The 22434-nt window shown below is 40.3% G+C and overlaps 1 protein-coding gene across 3 annotated transcripts in view; it reads left to right on the top strand.

The window, feature by feature from the left end:
- TRABD2A (TraB domain containing 2A) overlaps positions 1 to 22434 on the top strand; it is a 79354-nt gene that overhangs the window by 36870 nt on the left and 20050 nt on the right. For 2 of the 3 annotated variants that reach the window (XM_042449599.1, XM_042449602.1), the window contains exon 3: positions 17314 to 17460. The exons of the other annotated variant lie outside the window; for it this stretch is intronic. In XM_042449599.1, coding sequence (XP_042305533.1) covers positions 17314 to 17460 — 147 coding nt within the window. The remainder of the gene's footprint in view (positions 1 to 17313; positions 17461 to 22434) is intronic. 3 annotated transcript variants of the gene reach the window in all.

Below are 22434 nucleotides of genomic sequence, written 5' to 3'. Positions count from 1 at the left end.
TTACCACTTCCACTGTAAACACACTGGCTCTCAGTGTGAGACAGCATACCAAGTATGGGTGAGTGGACAGAACATGTGTGCGTTACTTGTCAGCCTTTAAGAATCTGGTTGTAGTTCTGTTTTTAGGGTGTTTTGAGAGTAAAGTAAAATATGTGTTGACAAATTGAGTAAGAGTAAGGCAAGAATGCATTGTTCACCAAGTGATGAGGACCTTGAAAACAGACAGAGAAATCCTCTCTGGAGATGCTGTAAGAGTTGCTTTTTCAAGAACCATAGAGCTATTCTGTCAGTCTTATAGCAGCTGGTAAAAATGAATTAAAGTACTTAATTGATAACTTGAATGCTTTTGTGTAAAATCCAAGTGGCAGAGATTCTCTTGGATAATCTCTACAATTATGTATAGCAGCAAATGTGCAAAGTGTCTGCATTTTTAGTTAAGTGAAAAAATATTTCTCTTGTCCCATCCCATTCTTGGCTCCACAACCCCGCTGCTTGCTATTTTGTCTTGGCCTTGTTAATACGATTTATAAACAGGCTGACTGGGGAGCTTAGAATATCACTGTACTAATATTTAAAGTACAGTACAGCATTCCAATCTACTTAATCACAAAAGAGCTGACCACTTTGGCTGCACGTATCACCTGCTCAGTACTGTATAGACTTCATTCAGGGTTCACAGACTGGGATTTCCATGCCTACAGTGACACCTGCAGTATGTTAGGGAAGCACTGCTCATCTGTAGTCATGACTTGGATGGATTTTCCTCGCAGAATTATTGTGAGGCAGGTTCTCTTGACTGGAAAGCATTAGACAGTTCATCATAACATGATGCAGGGCACTAATGCCAAAGCCAGCCTGTTCTTAGTACTGTTGACAATACTGAGCTCTTCTGGAATGTTCAAAGAGTTTACTGTTCCAGTCAGTAGGCAAAGTACTTTTTCAGGATTCATCATTACTCTTTTCCTTGTATCTAGTTTCCATTCCCCTTTCCAGTACTTGCCACTGAGACTGCTTAGTCCTCATTGGCCTGTCCCCATCCCAACGCAACCTTTTTATTTTAAAGTCTACAAACCTTGTAACTTCACTGAATCTGCTGAGGCTTCTTGTGCTTGGATTGTGTAATTTTCTCCAAATGTCATTACTTATGTCTGAATATCAGAAGTTCAGAAAAAAGGAAGACATGCAAGATAGTGTCCTGGAGAGAAACATTCCTGTTCATAGTTGGCTGGGTCCCTGGAACTTGCCCTCTTCCAAGGTAGTCCATTCCTTCCTATCACACAATTGTCATTTTCTCCCTTCACAACTGTTAGTATTCTGTTGCTGTGGCACATGCATAGTCCTTAGTCTCGAGGTTGAGGAAAACAGGGACAATTTGTGATTGCAGAGAAGGAGGTAAATACATAAATAAATACAGAGAAGGAGATGTTTTGTTTACATTCTTCATAATTTGGGGTCCCCCATTCCTCTTTTGCATGGGATATTGCTGTTTTGGCTAGAGTTGGAGAACTATGCAAATTTGTCTTGCTCTCTCATCTATATCATGTATAGCTTCCAAGTAAGGTACACTTCATAACAAAACTGGATTTGCTTCTTTATTATCTATGCAAGATGGCCTCTGTGTTCCCAGGAACATTGCTTTTTCTACTATGCTTCTGTTTGCTTTTTAGACTTGGATGGCAATCTATCAAATATTAAAAGTTCACTTTTAAAATTTGTAAACTTGTTATGACAGGGGCTAGAGCACTGGGTAATGTTCTTTGTTAGGGAGAAGCAATGCTCAGCTGTCTAGATACTGTTGGAGTGTCAACAACACTTGCCGGTTAGCACTTTGCCCACCTCTGCTCTAGGTGGTTAACTTTCTTTTCTAACCTTGGGTACAGTCTTGAAAATCAATTCAAGATGGTTACACTGAGTCTGGGTACAGGGAGCTTACAGGTCCCTTGCTGTTGGGTACAATTGAAAGTGACCTATAAAGTCTTGAACAGCTATAAGTCCAGGAAGTTTGAAGGGATGTCTGTATCTCCCTATATTATACGTATATGAGCCTCTCCAAGCTGTAAGATCTTTGTAGGAGGCCTTGGTTCCATTGGAAGATCTCTTGGTCCCATGCTTTTCCAGGCGTGTTTATGGATACAAGGGAAGAGGCTTTCTTGGTGGCTGCTCTCAGACTTTGGAACCACCTTCCTAGGATGGCTCCTTCATTGCTCTCCTTCTTGACTGCAATGGGCAGTCAACAATGGAGTTTGGGTTTGTTTTTGTTTTTTGTGGTTATTATACATCTTGTATTTTAATGAATCTTAAGTTATGTGCTCTCAGCCACAGGGAATGGCACTGGCAAGCCTCCTCTTGAACAAATCTTGCCAAGAAAACCCAATGATTGGTTCACCTTAGGGACTCCATAAGTTGGAAATGATCTGAAAGCACACCACAACAAAAATAATTTTATTGTACAGATTGTTTAATTGCTTTTTTAAAATAACTTTTAAATATTTTACATATGTTTTATATTTATTAATGTGTTCTGTTTTTAAAATTTTGTAGGTTTCCTTAAGTCCCAGTATTGGGGAAAAGGCAAGATATAAATGAAATAACAACATTCTCCATGGGAAACTAGCAGTGCATTTGCAGTAGAGGTATTTACTGATCTCAACTTGTGTAGAAATCATCTACATGAAAATTTATGGAGTAATTAGCTAAACCTATGGAGAATTGGCTAATTAAATTAATTTACTTGGAGAAATACACACACAGAGGATTAAGGATTAAGAGTACAAATGGGCTATTTTCTCACAAGTACATAATATTTGTGGATTTCTACAAATGTGTCAACAAAGTGAATTAGGCTTAAAATGTTACTGTACAATTCTTTGGGCCTAGGTTGGAGGACATGTTTGGGAGCCTTTTGGATATTTTTATCCCACCACCATCCTTGAAAACTCTGTGCTCCTTATCTTTTCTAGGCTGGAGATCTGATGCAAAGGAGAAAGGGGTTTAAATTGGTGGATCATACCTGAACAAGATGGGATAGATATGGAGCCACACTAACCAGTTGCACAAGCTCACCATGGGGGTAGATGTATGCTGGTCTTGGCACTGATATAAATCATTCCCCTCAATTGCAGGATGTGGGGAGGATTGATAAAAAGGGGGAAATGAAGAAAAGAAATTCTGCTCCTTTTCTTTCACACTACTGGGATCATACTAGCTGGGTTTAGGAGGCTCCAACATCATTGTACAGGCAGACCTCAGTTAACAAAGGTGACGTGTTCCTGGTTATTACTGCTTTATCAGAGACAGTTTGTTACTAAAGGCAGAAATAACATGGAAAGAATTGGGATATGTTCCCGCAGCACAAAAAAGAGGAGCACTAAGATGTTTCAAACTTTTTCTTTAAAACTAACAGTATTCATGTGTGAAATAAAACAAACAACAAGCCAAGCACAGTAAACAAAAACATTTTGAACTTCCTAGAGACCACTGGGAGGAGGCATCTTCCAAAATGCACCCAGGTTTTTGTTTTTAACCTTTCACCAGCTTCACTTTTCTTATGGTTTCCTTTTTGGTGGCCGAACTTTTAACATGCTGGAGGTATAATCAAAGAGTTGAAAGAGACCACAAGGGCCATCTAGTCCAACCCCATTGTGCCATGCAGAAACTCTCAGTCAAAGCATACCCAACAGATCGCCATCCAGCCTCTGCTTCAAAACCTGAAGGAGACTCCACTACACTCCGAGGAAGGAGTGTGTTCCACTGTCGAACAGCCCTTACTGTCAGAAAGTTCCTCCTAATGTTGAGGTGGATTCTCTTTTCCTGTAGTTTGCATCCATTGTTCCGGGTCCTGTTCTCTGGAGCAGCAGAAAACAAGCTTGTTCCCTCCTCAATATGACATCTCTTCAAGTATTTAAACAGGACTATCATATCACCTCTTAACCTTCTCTTCTCCAGGCTAAACATCCCCCACTCCCTAAGTCGTTCCTCATAGGAACTGGATTCCAGACCCTTCACCATTTTGGTCACCCTCCTTTGGAGTTGCTCCAGTTTCTCAATGTCCTTTTTGAATTGTGGTGCCCAGAACTGGACACAATATTCCAGGTGAGGCCTGACCAAAGCAGAATACAGTGGCACTATTACTTTTCTTGATCTAAACCAGTGGTTCCCAACCTGTGGGTCGGGGCTCCTTTGGGGGTCAAATGACCCTTTCATGGGGGTCACCTAAGGCCATTGGAAAACACCTATTTAATTAAAGTTATGAAGTAGCAATGAAAATAATTTCATGGGTTTGGGTCACCACATCATGAGGAACTGTAATAAAGGGTCGCAGCATTAGGAAGGTTGGGAACCACTGATCTAAACACTATACTTCTATTGATGCAGCCTAAAATTGCATTGGCCTTTTTAGCTGCCGCATCGCACTGTTGACTCATGTTCAACTTGTGGTGTACTTGGACTCCCAGATCCTTTTCACATGTAGTTTCATTCAGCCAGGTGTCCCCCATCCTATATCTGTGCATTTTATTTTTTCTGCCCTAAGTGCAGTACCTTACATTTCTCTTGTGTTGAATTTCATTTTGTTAGCTTTGGCCCAGCTTTCTAGTCTATTCAGATCATTTTGAATGTTGATCCTGTCCTCTGGAGTATTAGCTGTTCCTCCTAATTTGGTGTCATCTGCAAATTTGATAAGTATGCTCCCAATTCTGTCATCCAGGTCATTGATAAAGATGTTGAATAGCACTGGGCCCAGGACAGAGCCCTGTGGGACCCCACTGGTCACTTCTCTCCAGGCTGAAAAAGAGCCATTGTTGAGCACACTTTGGGATTGGCCAGTCAACCAATTACAAATCCACGTAACAGTTGCCTTGTCTAGCCCACATTTCACAAGCTTGTTTGCAAGAATATCATGGGAAACCTTGTCAAAGGTCTTACTGAAATCAAGATATACTATATCCACAGCATTCCCTTCATCTACCAAGTTGGTAATTTTATCGAAGGAAGAGATCAGATTTGTCTGGCATGACTTTTTTCTCTGAAACTCATGTTCACTCTTTGTGACTAAGCCAGTAGGCTTATCTGCTTTCCTTTTATCTTTTCAGCTGTTCATGAATAGTCAGTAATGGATTTTGGAGGCAGGTGCTGTTTACCTTGCCTGCTTTAGGCATCCACACGCAACTACAGTAGGATCAACTAGAGTAGAAATTCGTTATTTCCCAGATTAAACTTTGTGGGAATACTTCTGTTTACTACTGCTGCAACCTGACATTTACTTTCAGCATTACAAGCTTTATCTCACTTTCTTCCAGCTAGATATTTTTTCCCTCACCAGTACAAATCCTGCTCTAAAATATTAAGTGGGTTATTCTTGTTATTAGTGCCTTCAAGTCATTTCAGACATACTATTGACCTTAAGATGAATCTATCATGAGGCTTTCTTGGCAAAATTTGTTGGGAGGTTGTTGGCTTTGCCTTCCTTTGAGGCTTTGAGTGTGGCTTACCCAAGATCACCAAGTGGGTTAGTTTTGCCAGCATCTAAATAAAAAGGTAGCATATGTTTTAAACAACAGGTTTTTCAAATGACTGGATCCTATTTCATTTCAATTCTTTCTCCTTTTTTGTTGGAAAAATTACATGGTTGGCTAATGGCATTCAACATATTCAGTGTTCTATGTATATTATCAAAATTATTTCTAAGAACAATCACTGTGAGTTTTTGATGCAAGGTAATGTGTCCTTGGGGGAAAAAGTTCAATTCATTAAAAAGAAACCACTTATATAGATAATTTTTTGTTTCATTCTCAGGTAAATATATGCTTCTGAAAAGCTATTTGGTTATTATGACTAGTTCCCTGAGCAGTTTCAGGGTTTTTTGGAATAAGAGCACAAATGCATTTGGTTTTTCTTCGCCTATTTTCTCTACTCAAAAGCATTTATTCCTGCAATAGGTATTTGATTTTGATCGTTAGCTATTTGGGTAAGAGTCTCTTTTGTAATGTGCTATTCAAAGTTTCCTTTCCTCTTTTCTTTCAAAGGAAGAAATGGCAAATGCTAGAATCAAACTCAGTTGGAAATGGGAGAAGTGATTGACACTAGAAGGTTGCTTTTAAGGAGCTTACCAGGAAAAGATGCATATTTACATCTGTACGGGGCAAGTGAGATGCCAAAGCATCAGCTGATTTGCTGGTGAATGCTTTGAAGTGGGCTTGGCGCTAATGTCCTTGAACTATTTCTTATATGCCATTTCAAACCAAGGCATGATTAAATCAAGGCTACTTTTCTTTCTATCGCTAATGCAGGATTTATTTGTAGTAACTGTGAGCTGAGTCTCTCCAGTCAGAGAAGATGTGAAGTGCTTGCAGGTGCCAGAGCTGGGGGTGTTTTGAATGGTCCATGTACAATGTTGGCCATTTATTCAGCCGGGGTGACTTTCTTAGTAGCTGCCCCGGGCGCTCTCTACTCCTGTAATTGTATTGTCTTAACAAAAAAAATTAAACTTTGTTTTCTTCCCAATCTTTGAACAAAATGTTGGAAAGGAAAGGCTGAAGATGTGTAGGTGGAAGTTTCTGCACTATATACCATAGTTGTCTGGAACCACTAGTGGTTATTTAAGGACTGGACCAGACTGGACAACATTTGATCTCTCACCAAATACGGCAACCTAGAGCTGAATCTCCTACATGTGTTGCTCTCTGCAGTATTTCTAGGTCTGGACGTCCTGAAGTCATTACAATTTGAGTTTCCCTACTCCCTCCAGTGGCAGCCAGTATAGGTGGAGATATGAGTATTGACAGTGACCTAGAACAGGGGATGGGAAGGTTGCTTATTGGAGTATGACTCCCAGCATCTCCCAGCTACCATGGTGCCAAAAGTTCAAAAAGTAACCTTCAAAGCTCCAAACATGGCTAACATAATATTTCTCTTGCCTCAAGCATTATGGAAAGATCAGGAAATGGACTTGGGAATGCCATTTTTGGCATCAGTCCCCTGTTTCACTATTGTCCTCTAAAAAAGAAATAAAAGGTAAAAAATGAAAGGGCTTGAGAAAAGCAACTGAAATATTACTTCCAATAGTTGTTGAGTTAGCAAGATCTGAGCAGAGCTGTTGATAAAAGGGTAACTTGGGGGTCTCTCAGTCCTAGGGTCATTGTAAGTCAAAGCACACTTGACTTACAAGCAACAAAGTAGAGCAGGAACACTTGCTAGGAGTCCCTGTTTCTGCTGGAGCAGTGTTCGTCATTGTTATGAGATTGCGTCTTTGGATGACAGGTCTGGCATGGCATATGATCCTTTTGTGAGTAGGTTAGGCTTTTGACTGGCTGATCAGGAATGTGAAGCTAGGTTCTCCAGCTAACTGGGTGACTTTGTGACCTATGGATTAAAACAGTTGTTTGACTTGTGGACTCTTCTTGGAGGCACATAAAAAATTACAGTGGACCCTTCCTTTATGCAGGGGATCCATTCCGGATCCCCCTGCTAAGGGGAATTCCACGTATGCTCGCGCCCCATTGAAAACAATGGGGCACGTGCTTGCGGTACCACGCCATATACTTTATAGTCGCATGGCTTCAGTCTAAGCTTGAAGCCGCATATAGTGCACTTGCATACAGTTTCGATGCACTGTACTAGTGTTACTAGTATTATCAGTGAACTTTTCTCAGAATAAAGGTTAAGATTTAGAACATTGGCCAAGTACAACTTGTGTGTATAGTGAGTCCTTAAGATTCTGTCATGCTTCAGTGAAACCAAGAAATGAAACCCACAGTGAGACTATGAAAATGGTGCTCCGTGCTTTCTAAGGGACAAAGTAAATAGTTTATAATCTGAAATACAGTTCAGATGGATCAAACCTGCCCTTCACCCTTGTACTAGGATCACTGTGACTCTTGGTGTACATTCTGAGTTCTTAATTTTCTTTTGTATGAATGGTATAAGTATTTCCGACCTATATGGAAAAGTGATGTGCTCAACTTAAGGCCACTGTTACAGTGAAGGGCAGGCTCAGCTGACCTTCCCACATTCTGGGTGACCTGGCTTCTAGTCAAAGGGCTTCCATGAGAAATGCAGTATTGGTATTTTCAAATGCAGTATTGGTATTAGTATGAATACATACATGTCATGCTGTTATCGTGAAAGGCTATGTTGTCGTCTTTTAGTTTCTGATGGCTACATTTTGCCTGTTTTTTTTTAATTAAAATTTATTAATACATTCTAAAACAAAACATGACAACAAACAGTACACCAAAGCAACAATAAATAAAGGCAATAACCCAGATAAGGCCTTGAAAATTATAGATAAAAGGTGTATTTGGGGATCCTGAAAGACATCTTTCCATAAAAATTTTGCTAAAATTGGGGGATGTCTAGAGACTAAATCTTGCTGGATGTATTCAATAAATGGGTACCAAATTTTATGAAAAGTCAATCCAGAGTGTAAGCCTCTCGTTCTGTTGTTATTATCTGCCATTTTCTCCATTAACCACAAGTCCCAGAGTCTAGTCCACCATCCTGCAATATTCAACTTTCCAGTTTTACAGTTCTTGGCTATCTTAAGCCTGGCAACAGCCAGAAGCAAACTAATAAGTTCTTTATGCTGCAGGGCTTTATTTTCATTCATAAAAATGGAGAACAGGAGCAGGAGTGGTGATAATTGTATACTTTGTTTAGTGATCTTGGAGATCAATTGTAAAATTTCTGTCCTGTACTCATACACTAAATGACAATCCAGCCACATATGTACAAAGGTTCCCCTACCTTCACAACCCCTCCAGCATTTTGGGTTAGCATCGGTAGACATATGAGCCAATTTGACTGGTGTTAATAGGGAAATATGTTTGACCTATAATGAGAACTTCCAGTGGAGCAGGAGCAATAAATAGAGTTAATTTAAACCAGGGGTAGGAATCATGTGGCCTTCTAGATGTTGCTGGACTGCAAATCCCCATGGTCTCAGCCAGCATAGTAGATGCTGAGGAATGCTGGGAATAGCAGTCCAACAAGTTTGGGGTCAGCACCCTGGATTTAAAAGATGCTGTATAGCCCATATTAATGCTGTGCCTAGTTCCTCCTCTTCCTCATTGTCATGTGTGGTACAGAAATGCATAATATCACTAGGTGGCAAGACCATGGCCATCTTCACTCTTCCCTGCTCAGAAAAAGTGGAGAGGAGGCAATGGCATCTTGGCTGTTTGTTGCTGTCCTTGATATTTTCCCAATTAAGGAGGCTTCCAAGTGCTGCCATTGAGTCTCTTAATGTCACCATGCAATATATTTCTTTTGCTGTTGTTGCAGCCATTGCTGCTCAACACAGGCAGAGAGGTATACAAGGGGGGAAAATCACATCACACATTTTATTTCCATGTAAACACCTCAGGGTTGAAGATATGGAATTAAATCAGAAACTTGTGACTAGGGTGGTAGCTATCTGCTCTCGATAATGGCTACTTGAATACAAGCTTCATGATTTCTGGTAGGAAATGATGTTCCATGTGTTATTTGCAACACAAAAGAGACTTGCTGGGGCTTTCTTTCTGCCTGATAACTCTTCTCCCGTTGTGGAAGGCAAACACTTGGTAGAGGAAACAGGGAAGCAATAGAGATGGGATTAAAGTTTCATTTCGAATTCAGCCTGAATTTGAAGCTACTTTAAACCTGACATGAAATGGATTCACTCTGGGTAGTGGAGTATTTGCTATGTTAACTTTAGCTCTTGAAAATTTCATCCCACCACTTATTTATATCTATCCAGTTTTGACAGTACAGCATATGGGATATTGTTGTTGTGTGCCTTCAAGCCATTTCCAACTGAGATGAACCTATTATGGGTTTTTCTTGGTGAGATTTGTACTTCCTCTGAGAGAGTGTGACTTGTCCAAGGTCATCCAGTGGATTTCCATTGCTGAGTGGGGATTTGAACCCTGGTCATGTGCATTTGTGAAAGCAGTTTGTAAGCAGATTCTTCTAGTAAGTGATGAATTTATTGTGAAATTGTTTTAATAAAATGAATATTTCATGGCAGGTACAGGGAACCTGTAGCCCTTCAGTAGTTGCTGGATTGCCATTCTTATGATCCTTTACAACTGGCTATATGGACTGAAGACTGATGGGCTCTGCAGTCCAAGAACACTGCAACACCACATGTTCCCTTCCCCTGCTCTATGATGTGTGTGTTTAGAAATTATTACTTTTCTATCTGTTAGTTACCAGCCTAGCTTTATCTGTGTTTGGTTTACACTGAAGTTGCAGTAGGTGTTTTGTTTTAACATTAAAATATATTTCTGGAAAGCAATTTCAAAGCAGGCATGCTTTCTCAGAAATCCTGATTAAGAATCTTCCTTTGCTATCCATTAGGATTAATAGGACATACAGTAATAATGTAAGTTCCCAGCCAATATGGTGTAGTGATTTGAGCACTAGATTGAGCACTGGATTATGACTCTGGATACCAGGGTCTGGATCCCTCCTTGCCCTGTGATGGTTTGCCTTAGGATTGTCATATTCCAGAAATGACTTGTAGGCACACAGCAGCAACAGCAATACATTGAAGGCTAAGCACCAAAATGGCATTGCGTTTGTTTTGCCTCTGAGGCTTTAGTCCAGGGATTGTTTGGAAACATTGCATGAACTCTTCAGAATTCAAGTGGGAACTTTTTATTCCCACTTGGGTCATATTTGAGTCTAGTAAAAGAACCAAGGTGGCATAATGGTTTGAGTGTTGGTCTATGACTCTGAAGACCAGGGTTCAAATCCCTATTTGGCCATGGAAACCAACAGGGTGAGCTTGGAGAGCCTAAGAGGAAGGCAGTGACAAACCTCCTCTGAACCAATCTTGTCAAGAAACCCTGTGATAGGGTCACCATAAGTCAGAAGTGATGTGAAGGCACACAGCAGCAGCAAGTATGTGTGTTTCCCACAGTGAAAGATGGATGAATGGCTCTCAAGTGAATATCAATGGGATGGATGTTTGAGAAGTGAATGTCTGAGAACCACTAATGTGGTTACAGAGGGAAATCCTACAGTCTTCACAGCAGTTGCACAGTCAGCCCTCCATATCCACAGATTCTACCATCCACACCTTGAAAATATTCCCATGCAAAACTTTAATTTTGTCATTAAAAAAAAAAAAATAAAGTTCACTATTTTACTACACCATTGTATATACCGTAATGGTACTTGAACATCCATGGATTTGGGTATCCAAGGGCCAACTGTTTTTTCTATGTAAATGCATGAGACGAGGCCTTAAGACCAATTTTAGAGAGAAATTGGCAGCTCCTCAGCAACAATGCACAACAGGGTGTCTGTGGGCAAACCTATTTTTGGCAAATGTATTAAACTGAAGGTTGATTTAGGATAACTTGCAAGGGAAACACTAGTATGGAACCATACTAATGGGAAACAACCATTGTATAAAATAACGTCCCACTTTGAAATCTTGCCCAGCCCTTTTTGTGTATTCATGTTCAGGGTGGTTCTTCGTAGCCACCAAAGAACATTCAGGTTATAGGCTTTGAGAAGGGCTTCAAAAGCAGCTGAGAGGCAGGCGTAGCACTTCTAAGGAAATATACACAGCATCTAAGCAGAGTCCTGCTTTTCTTCTCAGCTCTCCAGCACGGACCATTACCATGACAAAAGAGGATTATTGACTTTCATAGCCATGCTGCCTTTGATTCCAGGATCGCTTTGATTCCAGGCAGCAGTCTCCGCTTCCAACACACCAGAGCCCGGGTCTCTTTGCATCAGGTGAAGAAAGAGGGAGCAGGAGAAACAGGGCAATTGTTCAGGGATCCTGAGTGTGAGCAGCTTGGGTGAGTGTGGCAGTCCCCCCAAAAAAATAGGCCCGGGGGCAATTAAAAGCTGCTGAGTCCTCCTGAAGGAAAGGATGATGTTCTCCCTAAATTCAGGGAACTGAATGGCTCTTCAAACTGAGTGCTGAGCACACACACATAAACACACACAAACAGGGTATACCCAGAAAAAGAGAGAGAAGATGAGGCAAACAGACCCGAACAGATGTGGGAGCTTTTGTTGAGAGGCCTTGGAGGCTAGCGGGGTGGCGATAGGCTAATTTGAGGCACATAATGCCAGGTCTCTTTCATATGTAGAGCAGTGCTTTGATCCGGCTTGGATGAAAGTGATGAAAAGTGGAGAGGATGGCTGGGGGTCTTTTGTCTTTGACAAAAAAGGCATCTGCCGGGCTCTAACTCACACACACATACCCTCCGCCCCTTAGCCTAGCAGGCTGCTCCAGGAATGCTGGTAAAAGGGACAAGTGTCTCCCCCAGCCTTTGCCCCTGACAGCTGAAGAACACTCAGCCAGGAGAATGAAGCCTGAAGCAGTACATTGACTACAAAGCTTAATCAATTTTTCCACACTACCAAAAATGTGTGCGCATGTGTGGTGGGGAAGGCTGCAGTGGAAATGGAAAGTTAAACATGAATGTGTGTGTGTGCTCACTGGGAGGGGGAGGTTTTCCAATAAAGTTGTTACTTTTGTTCTCTTGGTATATCTTTTCAGAAGACGCAACAATCTTGGCGTGACTACAGTTTAATAGGGATGGCATGTCCTGGTGTGGCTTATTGAGGATGAGAAATAGTTTCAGAAGGGCTACAAACTCAGTCCAACTTTCTGCAAATCTGTCCCGGGCAGGTTTTGGAACAACAGAGGTGCAGTCCTGTAGCAGGGAACACAAATTGGTATTCAGTGCACTTTGTTGAGGGAGCGGCAAGGATAAAGAAATCTTAACAGTGGGTGATGTTCTGGTTAGCCACTGCCACCCTGGGCAGATGGTTCAATGTATGGCTATTTTTCATCAGAAACTTTTACTAGTGTTTAACATATGCCTTATGAGGCTCAACCATGCATCAGTGACTTATGGTGGTGGCAGCATATGTGCCATATAGCATTGTAAAACACTTGGAGATTTCCCTCCCTTCTGGAGAAAAATGTGCATGTTGCATTACAAGTGTATACAACAAGGCTTTCATCGAATCTCAGGCTTTGAGAGTTCCCCGATGCCTAGAATATAATACTATATTGCTCTAAGAGTGGCTATCTAATTCTGTTGTATGGATTTTTTAAGTGGTCTACTGTTTTATAATAGCTCAACATACTAATTTGTCCTAAATCTGAAATAGTGAATCTACAGTAGGAGTAACCAACTTGGTACCCTCAGATGTTTTGAACTACAGCTCTGAGCATCTGTTTAGATAATTGGTTATTGTGTCTGCAAGCTATAGTCTCAAACATGTGCAAGGAAACAAGTTGCATAACCCTGATCTACAAATTACATTCCACAAAAAGTCAGAATAGTTTCATGCAAGACTCTTTCATTACGCTGGTGAAAATATGTTGTATGCAGAATTGCAGGCAAGAAAAAAACAGGGAGTAAAAGGCATAGTCCCACATAATCACATTATTGTGTTTAAGATTTTCATATAATGTCACACTCATCCAGGACTTCTCCCATGATAATCCTGCAACAAACCATTCATGGGGAGGACCCATGAATGGCTTCTCGGAAGTGTAAATGAAGTGCGTTTGTGAGAGTGTGAAAGTTAATCACACTTCATTCGCACTATTGGGAAAGCAACCAAGGACATTTACCCAGACTGCATTTCAGCAGAGGCAATCCGTTCTCATTGCCAGGACCAGTTTTGCAGTGGATTTTAGTCTTATTTTGAGATATGGGAGCATGATATTGTTTACACTGGATTAAAATAATGTGGTGAAGTAATAAATTTTATTTTATTGTATTTTATTCTGTGCAGGAGGTAAATATGATTTGCAGACATGTGCCAGAGTGCCAAAATGGTCCATCTGCGAAATGATCAGTTTCAGTGTACTAATGATTCATAATGATATGTTTGGAACACAATCACGATATTTTTTGGTATTTGTGTTGCAGTTATCACACAATTGTGTGATTGTGTGAAAATATCAAGCGCTATAGAGCTATTGTTGTGCTAGCTTTCACTAACACAATTATTGCTGAATTGGCCCTGATATGATAATTTAAATTTCTGAAGCAACGAGACTTCAAACTCCCAGTTTTTAAGGATGGAAAGTCATCTTGAAACATTTTGTCCAATAGAGTTTTGAGGAAGTGCTGGCAAATAGTAGTACACCTGATCTGGCAAGTGGACAGTTGTTCACTGGTGTCTTATCTTTTTAAAAAAGTACCTGACAATAACTTGGAGAAGCTACTAAGCAGAATTTAAGCAACTCTATCTGAGCTTTAACACACTTCCCACATGAGAGCAATATGGTAAGAAGAGCATTACAAGAGGTTTACAGTACTTTGTCCCCCCAGGAACTGGGCAGGTGGGAGTAATGGCAAAATGGAACAATATCCACTGATGGCTGAATTTAAAGTACTGTAACTTTTTAAAAGCACATGTTTCAAAAGTGCCTCAGATCTGCTGTAGCTGTTGTATATGGTTCTATACAATTATAGCTAGGATTGTATAGAAGATAAGCTATGAACTGTGAAGTCCGTATAAATTCCAAAAGCAAACTTTGATATTTCTATTTTATATAGGAAACACCATTTCTCTATGCCATTGCATTTAATGGGATTGGAATGCTCACGGATTTTGGTATCCATGGGGGTCTTGGAATCAAACCCCATCAGATAGCAAGGGCCCACTGTACTAGTCCTCAGATCCACCTGCAGTACAGGATGATAACTGATATTCTTTTTCAGGATTGTTAAAATAGTATACATGAAAACCTTGGAATGCTCAAATCACTATAGAAATCCTCAAAATTAAAGTGAAAAGATGACGGTTTTCCATTTAAGCTAACACTCAAAAGGAAACTATAGAGTGGAAATTGTCTCACAGTGTTTATTTTGGGGGCTCATTTCTAGATAAGGTTGCATTTTATCCATTATTTCCCTTCTCACACTTTTGCAACTGAACAAAAGCATTTCCACAAAGGAAAACCCTTTCTTAAAATTCACAAGTGCAGGAATTTCCCCTTGTTATGAAACCCTGAGACTGTAGGTCACCTAACTGTGTACTAAAGATAAACTTTTCACAAAGGGCGCACTGTTTGAAGCTGCACCTGGTATCGCAATTGCTTTGTGCGATAATCTGAGCTAGAAAAACTGTATTGGGAAGCTTTTAGGTTCTGTTTCTGGATAAAGGGATTCCATTTATAACAGCTATTAGCTTTAAGTGATCCATCTGCCATAAAGGTACCACTGTTTACAGAATGTAAAAGGAGATTGGCTCCTTAACTACAATCTTATTCATCTCCTTGATAAGCCAGAACATAGATGCCATCATTAATTGTAGTGGTGTCATGTTATGACTATTTCTTTAACCATAGCTTTATTGGCATTGCTCATAACATTGCAGTATTGTTCATATTTACTTGAAAGTAAATCCCATTGTGTTTTATCAGACTTCTTCCCCAGAAAATGTGCATAGGATTTCACCCTTAGGAAGAATACCTGAAAGTCCTATGTCATGCTGGAGGAGAGTTTCACAAGGTTGCAAAAGAATGAAGCCTATCAAGTATAAGAAAACTTAAGAACAAGTTGGTTGCTTTATTCCCCCCATGTATTTTGTACATCCCATTGTTTTCTGCATGGGAAACTACTCAACATCTATTTAGTATTAGAATAACCAAAACCAATATACACCAGTATATTTCAGTTTCTAGAGAAGGTGTTTTTCAGTAGGTGCTTCACCTTGTCTATCCTTTTAAACAGTAAGCTAGTGTGAATATTAAAGCCTGGGTTAGGGACTAAAATGTTCCAAAACCCCACTCTGACCCCATATATATATATATATACACACACACACACACACACACACACACACAGCTTTTTTAAATACACAAAGTAGCCAGATTCCAATCCAGAGATGTGGGATTGATTAATTATTTTCTTGGGACAACTCTCTCTTCTTGCTTTCTTGTTATTGCTTAATATTGGAATGCATTTAAATTTGGAGGGAGGAGATGGTCCAAAGTACTGGGGACCCATTCACATCACACAATTATAATCCTATGATTCTACTTTAACTGCTTTAGGGAAGCATACTCAGAATTCTCAGCCAAAGTTTTCCTCTACTTCCAGACTACAAGCCCCCTGTGTTCCATAGTATGTTGCCATGGCAGTAAATACTGAACCATAGCGCTGTCACTGTGTAGTGTGAAGGGGCCCAGGGTCTCAGTCAGGGAGGCTCTAACTATTGTTGAATTTCAGCTCCCAGAATCCTTGTTCACTGGCCATTCCGGCTAGGGCTTTGGGGAGTTGGAATCCAATATCTCATCCAAGGGTGAATGATCAAGCAAGCTGTTCCCTCCAACAGTGTTTCATTCAGACTGTAGCCTGGCTACCTCTTTTTAAAATGATGCAACGGGGATGAAATGGGTTGGGGGAAGCTTCACACAACTCAGTGAAATACATTGGCCGTTACAAATAAACTGTGTGTTTGTTTCTCTTCCACCTCCAAAAAAAGCTATTCATTTTCGTAGCCTACCAACAAAGGAGTTTATCACACGGGATTCCATGGGAAAATGGGAGTTAAATGAGATTTAAAGCAAAGAAAACCCAGAAATGCCCAAAGTTTATCACACAACATTGTAGTTAAGGTGAAATAATGTTTTTCTCTGCTTTGCATTCAGATTAACTTCGCGTTATTTCACATTAACTGCGATGTTGTGATTTCACGTTAACTGCGATGAACTTTGGGCATTTCCAGGTTTTCTTTGATTTAAATCTCATTTAACTCCCATCTTCCTGTGGAATCTCGCTAGTGTGATAAACTCCTTTGTTGATATACTACAAGAATGAATAGCTTTTTTGGAGGTGGAAGAGAAACAAAGTTTATCACACAGTGTCGCAGTTAATGTGAAATAACGCAAAGTTAATCCAAATGCAAAGCAGAGAAAACCGGCAGCTTTTTACTTTTGGAACAACCCAAAGGAAAAAAGCTGCCAGTTTTCTCTGCTTTGTGTTCTGATTAACTTCATATTATTTCTCATGGGCAGTCCCCTAGTGTGATAAATTCCCCGAATTTGCAAGTTTTGTTTAAATTTGAATGTACTTTAAATCGCATTTAACTCCTGCTTTCCCACGTGATCTTGCTAGTGTGATAAAGCTCAAAGGGTTAAAGTAATATAGTTAGATGACTCTGAGACCTCCCAGTGTTAATACCAATGTTCTACTGATTTTTAATGTTATTAGTTATATCTCTGTTCAATAGACGTTTGGGTGAAGATGTGTACAGCTACAGCATATCTATTTTTCTCAGCTTAAGGACTGATGGGGAACTTTGCCTTTTCCTCTCCCCACCCCACCTCCTGCCTAGGTGATCTTTGCTTTGAATCAGACCCTTTTGCAGCAAGAAAATCTCCGAGCAGGCAGCCTGCAGATCCCTTATACAACTGAAGACCTGATCAAGCATTACAACTGTGGAGACCTCAACTCCATCATCTTCAATCATGACACTTCTCAAGTGAGTCTTGTCCCCATACATTGCCAGTCAGCCTCGGCTGTCAGCTAGCTAACCACCCAGCATTTCCAAAAGACAGGACATTTTAAAGGCAATACCTTTTGTGCATTTGTATGAGCTTGAATGCTTTTCTGTTAACTTTGCACTCCACAATGCTACTGTGGGAGCATTATTGCTGCTCTTTCATGATAGACTGCTTCTGATTTGCTAGGCAGGCAAGGTGGAACAAGCAGATGTTTTTAAAAAATGAATAAGATGCAAAAGTACATGTATGTATGGAAAGAATACTAAAATTTGTTTTGTAAAATTTTAAAAATATATATAAAAAAACAAGCAGATGTCAAACCTTTAGCTCTCTAGCTGTTTTTGACTTTACCTCCCAGAACTCTTGGCTACCTTGCCTGGTGATAAAGGATTATGGGGTGGTAGTTTAAAATATATTTGGGGCCAACTGTTCCCCAGTCTTGCATTCCAACAGGAGAATGTCACATATTTTGTAGTAGTATTAATGAAATGGGCATCTTCATACACAATCTTATACTAACTTACTTCAGAGGGAGTCTCATTCAATGCAATTGGAGTTGTTTCTTAAACATGTATAAGATTGCAGTTAGTTAAAATATTTGGAGCTCATACTGGCTTTTCCATCCATAGAAAAATGTTAGTAGAAGGATAAGGTAAAGTAGGTAAACAATGCCATTTTGCTTCTGCTGGTACAAGTCTTTTAAAAAAAGGAAAAGGGGTGGGGGGGAACTGAGATTGTTTTCCCATTATGGGAATGCTATTGTTAACTGCTGTCAAGTCAACTTGAATTTATGGTAACCTCATGAATTAAATTCATCCTAGAATCCTAGAGTTGGAAGGGACCGCAAGGGCCATCCAGTCCAACCCCCTGCTATGCAGGAAATCTAAATCAAAGTATCCCTGACAGATGGCCATCCAACCTCTGTTTAAAGACTTCTAAGGAAGGAGACTCCACTACACTCTGAGGGAGTGTGTTCCACTGTCGAACAGCCCTTACTATCAAGAAGTTCCTCCTAATGTTGAGGCGGAATCTCTTTTCCTGGACCTTGCATCCATTGCTCCGAGACCTAGTCTCTGGAGCAGCAGAAAACAAGCTAGCTCCCTCCTCGATATATGACATCCCTTCAGATATTTAAACAGGGCTATCCTGTGTCATCCTGTTGTCAGCCAGCCTGCTCAGGTCTTGCAGATTTAGGGCTGTGGCTTCCTTGATTGAGTCTATACATCTATAATGTGGTTGTCATCTTTTCCTACTGCCTTCTACCTTATCAAGCATTATTGTCTTTCTTGGTAAGTCATGCCTTCTCATGATATGTCCAAAGTATGACAGTCCCAGTTTAGTCATTTTGGTTTCTAAGGAGAGTTCAAGCTTGATTAGCTCTAGGGCCTATTTATTTGTCTTTCTAGTAGTCCACAGTATCTGCAGAACTCTTCTCCAGCACCACATTTCATTGTTATCTCATCTAAAAGTTTCACTCACTCTCATTTACAGCATGGCAGTGGTGTGACTTGCATAGGGCTGCCTTTGAAAATGATTTTGAAACGTTAACTGGTACAAAATGCAGTGGTGTGAATCAGAATGAATGTTACATCTGCTGTAAAATTGTTAGTGCTTGGCTTTCAGCTCCAAGATGTTTTTTTTTTTTAAATCTGTCCATCATCACCATTTATATAGTGCCATCATTATACATGGTGATGTACAAGAAAAGGAACAGGGAAAAAATAGCTCCCTGCCCTCAGGCTTAATAATCTAAAGACAGGACACAGGAGGAAAGTGGGTGGCAGTGGGAGAAGAGATTGAGTCCAGCAGATATTGCTTCTCCTTTTATCCCTCAGAGACCAGGGAAAGTGGCATTTGGGATGGAGGGAAGGCTTTTCATCTCTGACTTAAAGCCTGTATGATAGCTTTGGTCTCTGAATACCTCAAAGGATATCTTCTCTACCAATTTCAAGCTCTAACAGCTTTCAGAGTAGTCAATGGGTTGCTGTTCCAGGCACCATCTTTTTTTAGAATGGATATTGTTTTCCATAACTATCAAGCCTTTATTTTATTTTATTTTGTGCTTTAAGTGCTGTGTAATTCTTTCCTCTGTAAGACCATTCAAGTGTTCATTTACATGCCCCTTTAGCCTCTCCTTGGAGAAATCTACAACTTTTGTTATTCTCCTAGACCTTTGAGAATATCCATTATGGCTTGTGCAAATCTCCTCTGAACAAATCTTGGCAAGAAAACTCCTATGACAGGGTTGCCTTAGGGTCACCATGAAGGCATGCAACAACAAATTCTTTTTACAAACTTTGTCAAGCATGAGCACTCTGTGACTGAATAAGAAGTTCACAGTGAGGCAGCCTGCTAGCCAGTGGTTTCTATGGCTGTGTCTTTCATTTTGAGACTTGATATGTTTTATATCTAGATATTTGTGAGGAACTGGATCTGGGAAAGTAGGAACTGGAGACCTTAAGGGTAGAGGCAGGAGTCTGAGTTTAAGTTCTGTTTCCCAACACAAGCCAAAGGGAGAGACTATAGCAATACCATTCATATGAATTAGATAGGCTGGTACTACATGACACCTTTTAAATCAGGAATGGGCGACTGTGACATCCCTTGGGCCAGTTTTCTGCCCTGGGCTGTTCTGGGGGCCCACCAGAGGTGGGTCTGCTGTTCTTCCTTACTTTGAGTTTTACAAAATTAAAATTTTATTGTAATTTTTATGGCAATGAAAATAGCCATGGATAATCTGAATCTTCAGTGTTAACCTCTAGTCAGTTAAATCAGTGGGACATTGCAAAGTTCCCCCCACCCTTCCCCTCTTTGAATTTGTTAGTCATAACACCATTAGGAGGAGAGTTTTCATCTTCTGAAACCACTTGGCTGTTTGAAACAATCTGTAGTAGGGGTGGGCAGCTTGTGTCGCTCCAGGTGTTGTTGGATTCCTCCTCCCATCTTTTCCTTATGAGCCTGGGCAGTAAGGAAGGATTATGGGAATTGCAGTCCAACAATATTTGGATTTTACCAGCTTCAGATCTGCAGTAGGGAGTGCTAGTGGACTGAATGGGATGAAGATGAATCTGAGTTACAGTTTGGCTAAGCTGCTTTCAGTTGCTGCTGTAAAGCCTCACTATTCTGGTGGAAGATTGAGTACACGGTGAGATTTGATTTGATTTACTGTTGTGTTGTCTTCCAGTCATTTCTGATTAACTGCAACCTTGAGGTGAACTTATCATGGGGTTTTCTTGGAAAGATTTGTTCAGAGGAGGTATGTCTTTGACTTTCTCTGAGGCTGAGAGGGTGTGACTTGCACAATCTCACCCAGTGGATTTCCATGGCTGAGCAGGGATTTGAAACCTGGTCTCCAAAATCATAGTCCAACACTCAAACCACTACGCCATACTGACTGTCACCTCTACTGTTAGATGGTATGAATAAACAAGACCTTTGCTTCTGTCCACCTAGTCCTAAGGGCAGCTCACACTGGTATGTAAATGCTGAAGGTGACTGCATACAGTTGAACTAGGTGTTTCTCCCTGCGGCATAGATTGTGCAAGGGAGTCTCTTTAGCAACAACCATAGGCAATAAGCAGTGTGCAAAAGTTGTGGTGGAGAGAGCATGGAAAAGTTGCTTTCTTGAGAATAACTCTCAGAATCTCTCAGCCAACATGGCCAGTGCTTTTCAAAGATTCTAGGAATTGCAGTCTTTATTGTTCATATCTCTGAGAGATCTACATGTCACTTATGCCAGAGCTTTCTAATCTGTGCATTTAGGATTTCGTTCTTCAGCCCTGTAATATCATACCATATCTGTCTATTCATGCTTAGAGAAAGTAAGGCAACCTGTACAATAAGGGTGGGGAACCTCTGGCTTACTAGATAGTTTGGATAACATCTTTTACCATTGGTCATGCAAGTCCAAAACACTTGGGAGGACAAAGGTTTCACACACCCCTGCCTTACATGAATAAAACCCCACAACTTGCAAATAAATGCATTGTGTGGCTGAGCCATCTGTTAGTTTTGAGGAAAACTAATTCCATAACACACCGATTCTGTGTTACATGTAATCGTGTTATAGATCAGAAGTTATTATGTGGGTTACATTTACCTTCCATTGGAGCTAGCAGTGGTCTCTAGGAAAAGTGGGCAAGAACATTGATACTGTTCACTGAGAGAACTGGCAGTATGGTAGTAGTATTTATCTTTAAAGTACCTGAATTGTGCTCAATTTACTTTAGAGAATGGCATCTCCCATGTAGGCCTGTCTATCGTTTTTGGTTGTCTAGGGAAAAAGTGCTTCACATTTGTTGTTTTTGAAGTTGCAGTGTGTTGCAGTGTGGAAGTGAACTAAGAGCTGTGCAGTCAGGATTCACAAAGTAAATGAACATGGTTAGGGTATTAAGTAGAACCTTTTCTATAGGGTTACCTGTATAGCCAGACCATTCCCTTTCAGGGCATCTGCTGTGTTTAATTAAGGGGTTTCCAAAGTTTCATGGCATCTCCTAATACCTCATCACTTTTTCTTCTTGGGCTTGTAAAATCTCTCACCATGTCCTTTCCTTCTGTAATTCTTTCTCTCCTTGTTTAGGAGAAACAAATATTAGACCTCAGAAGGAATATTCCTGAAATACAATTTCAAATTTTAAGTAAAAAGTACTTCATCATGTGATTTAACCACAATCAGTATTTTCCCAGAACTTGGAAAAGTTAATTTTTGAGCTATGGTACTCGGAATCCATTAGCCAATATGGCCACCGTGATAGCATGGGGGGTTCTACAGTCTAAAAGAGTCATTATTCCACGCTGTGCATTTCCCTGCCCATTGAAGTGACTTGAGAAAGCCCTGAATTAGTGATATTATGTCATGTAATAACTTCATTATACAATTATTGTAGAAGCACCGGTTGGCAGCAATCCCATGTTTCTTTAAGAGATGGTTAGGCTCAAATATTCAATTTTAA

This window comes from Sceloporus undulatus, chromosome 2, assembly GCF_019175285.1.
Source record: "Sceloporus undulatus isolate JIND9_A2432 ecotype Alabama chromosome 2, SceUnd_v1.1, whole genome shotgun sequence".
Classification (NCBI taxonomy): domain Eukaryota; kingdom Metazoa; phylum Chordata; class Lepidosauria; order Squamata; family Phrynosomatidae; genus Sceloporus; species Sceloporus undulatus.
The sequence above is the reverse complement of the archived record's forward strand: the minus strand, read 5'-3'. Positions and strand labels throughout refer to the sequence as shown.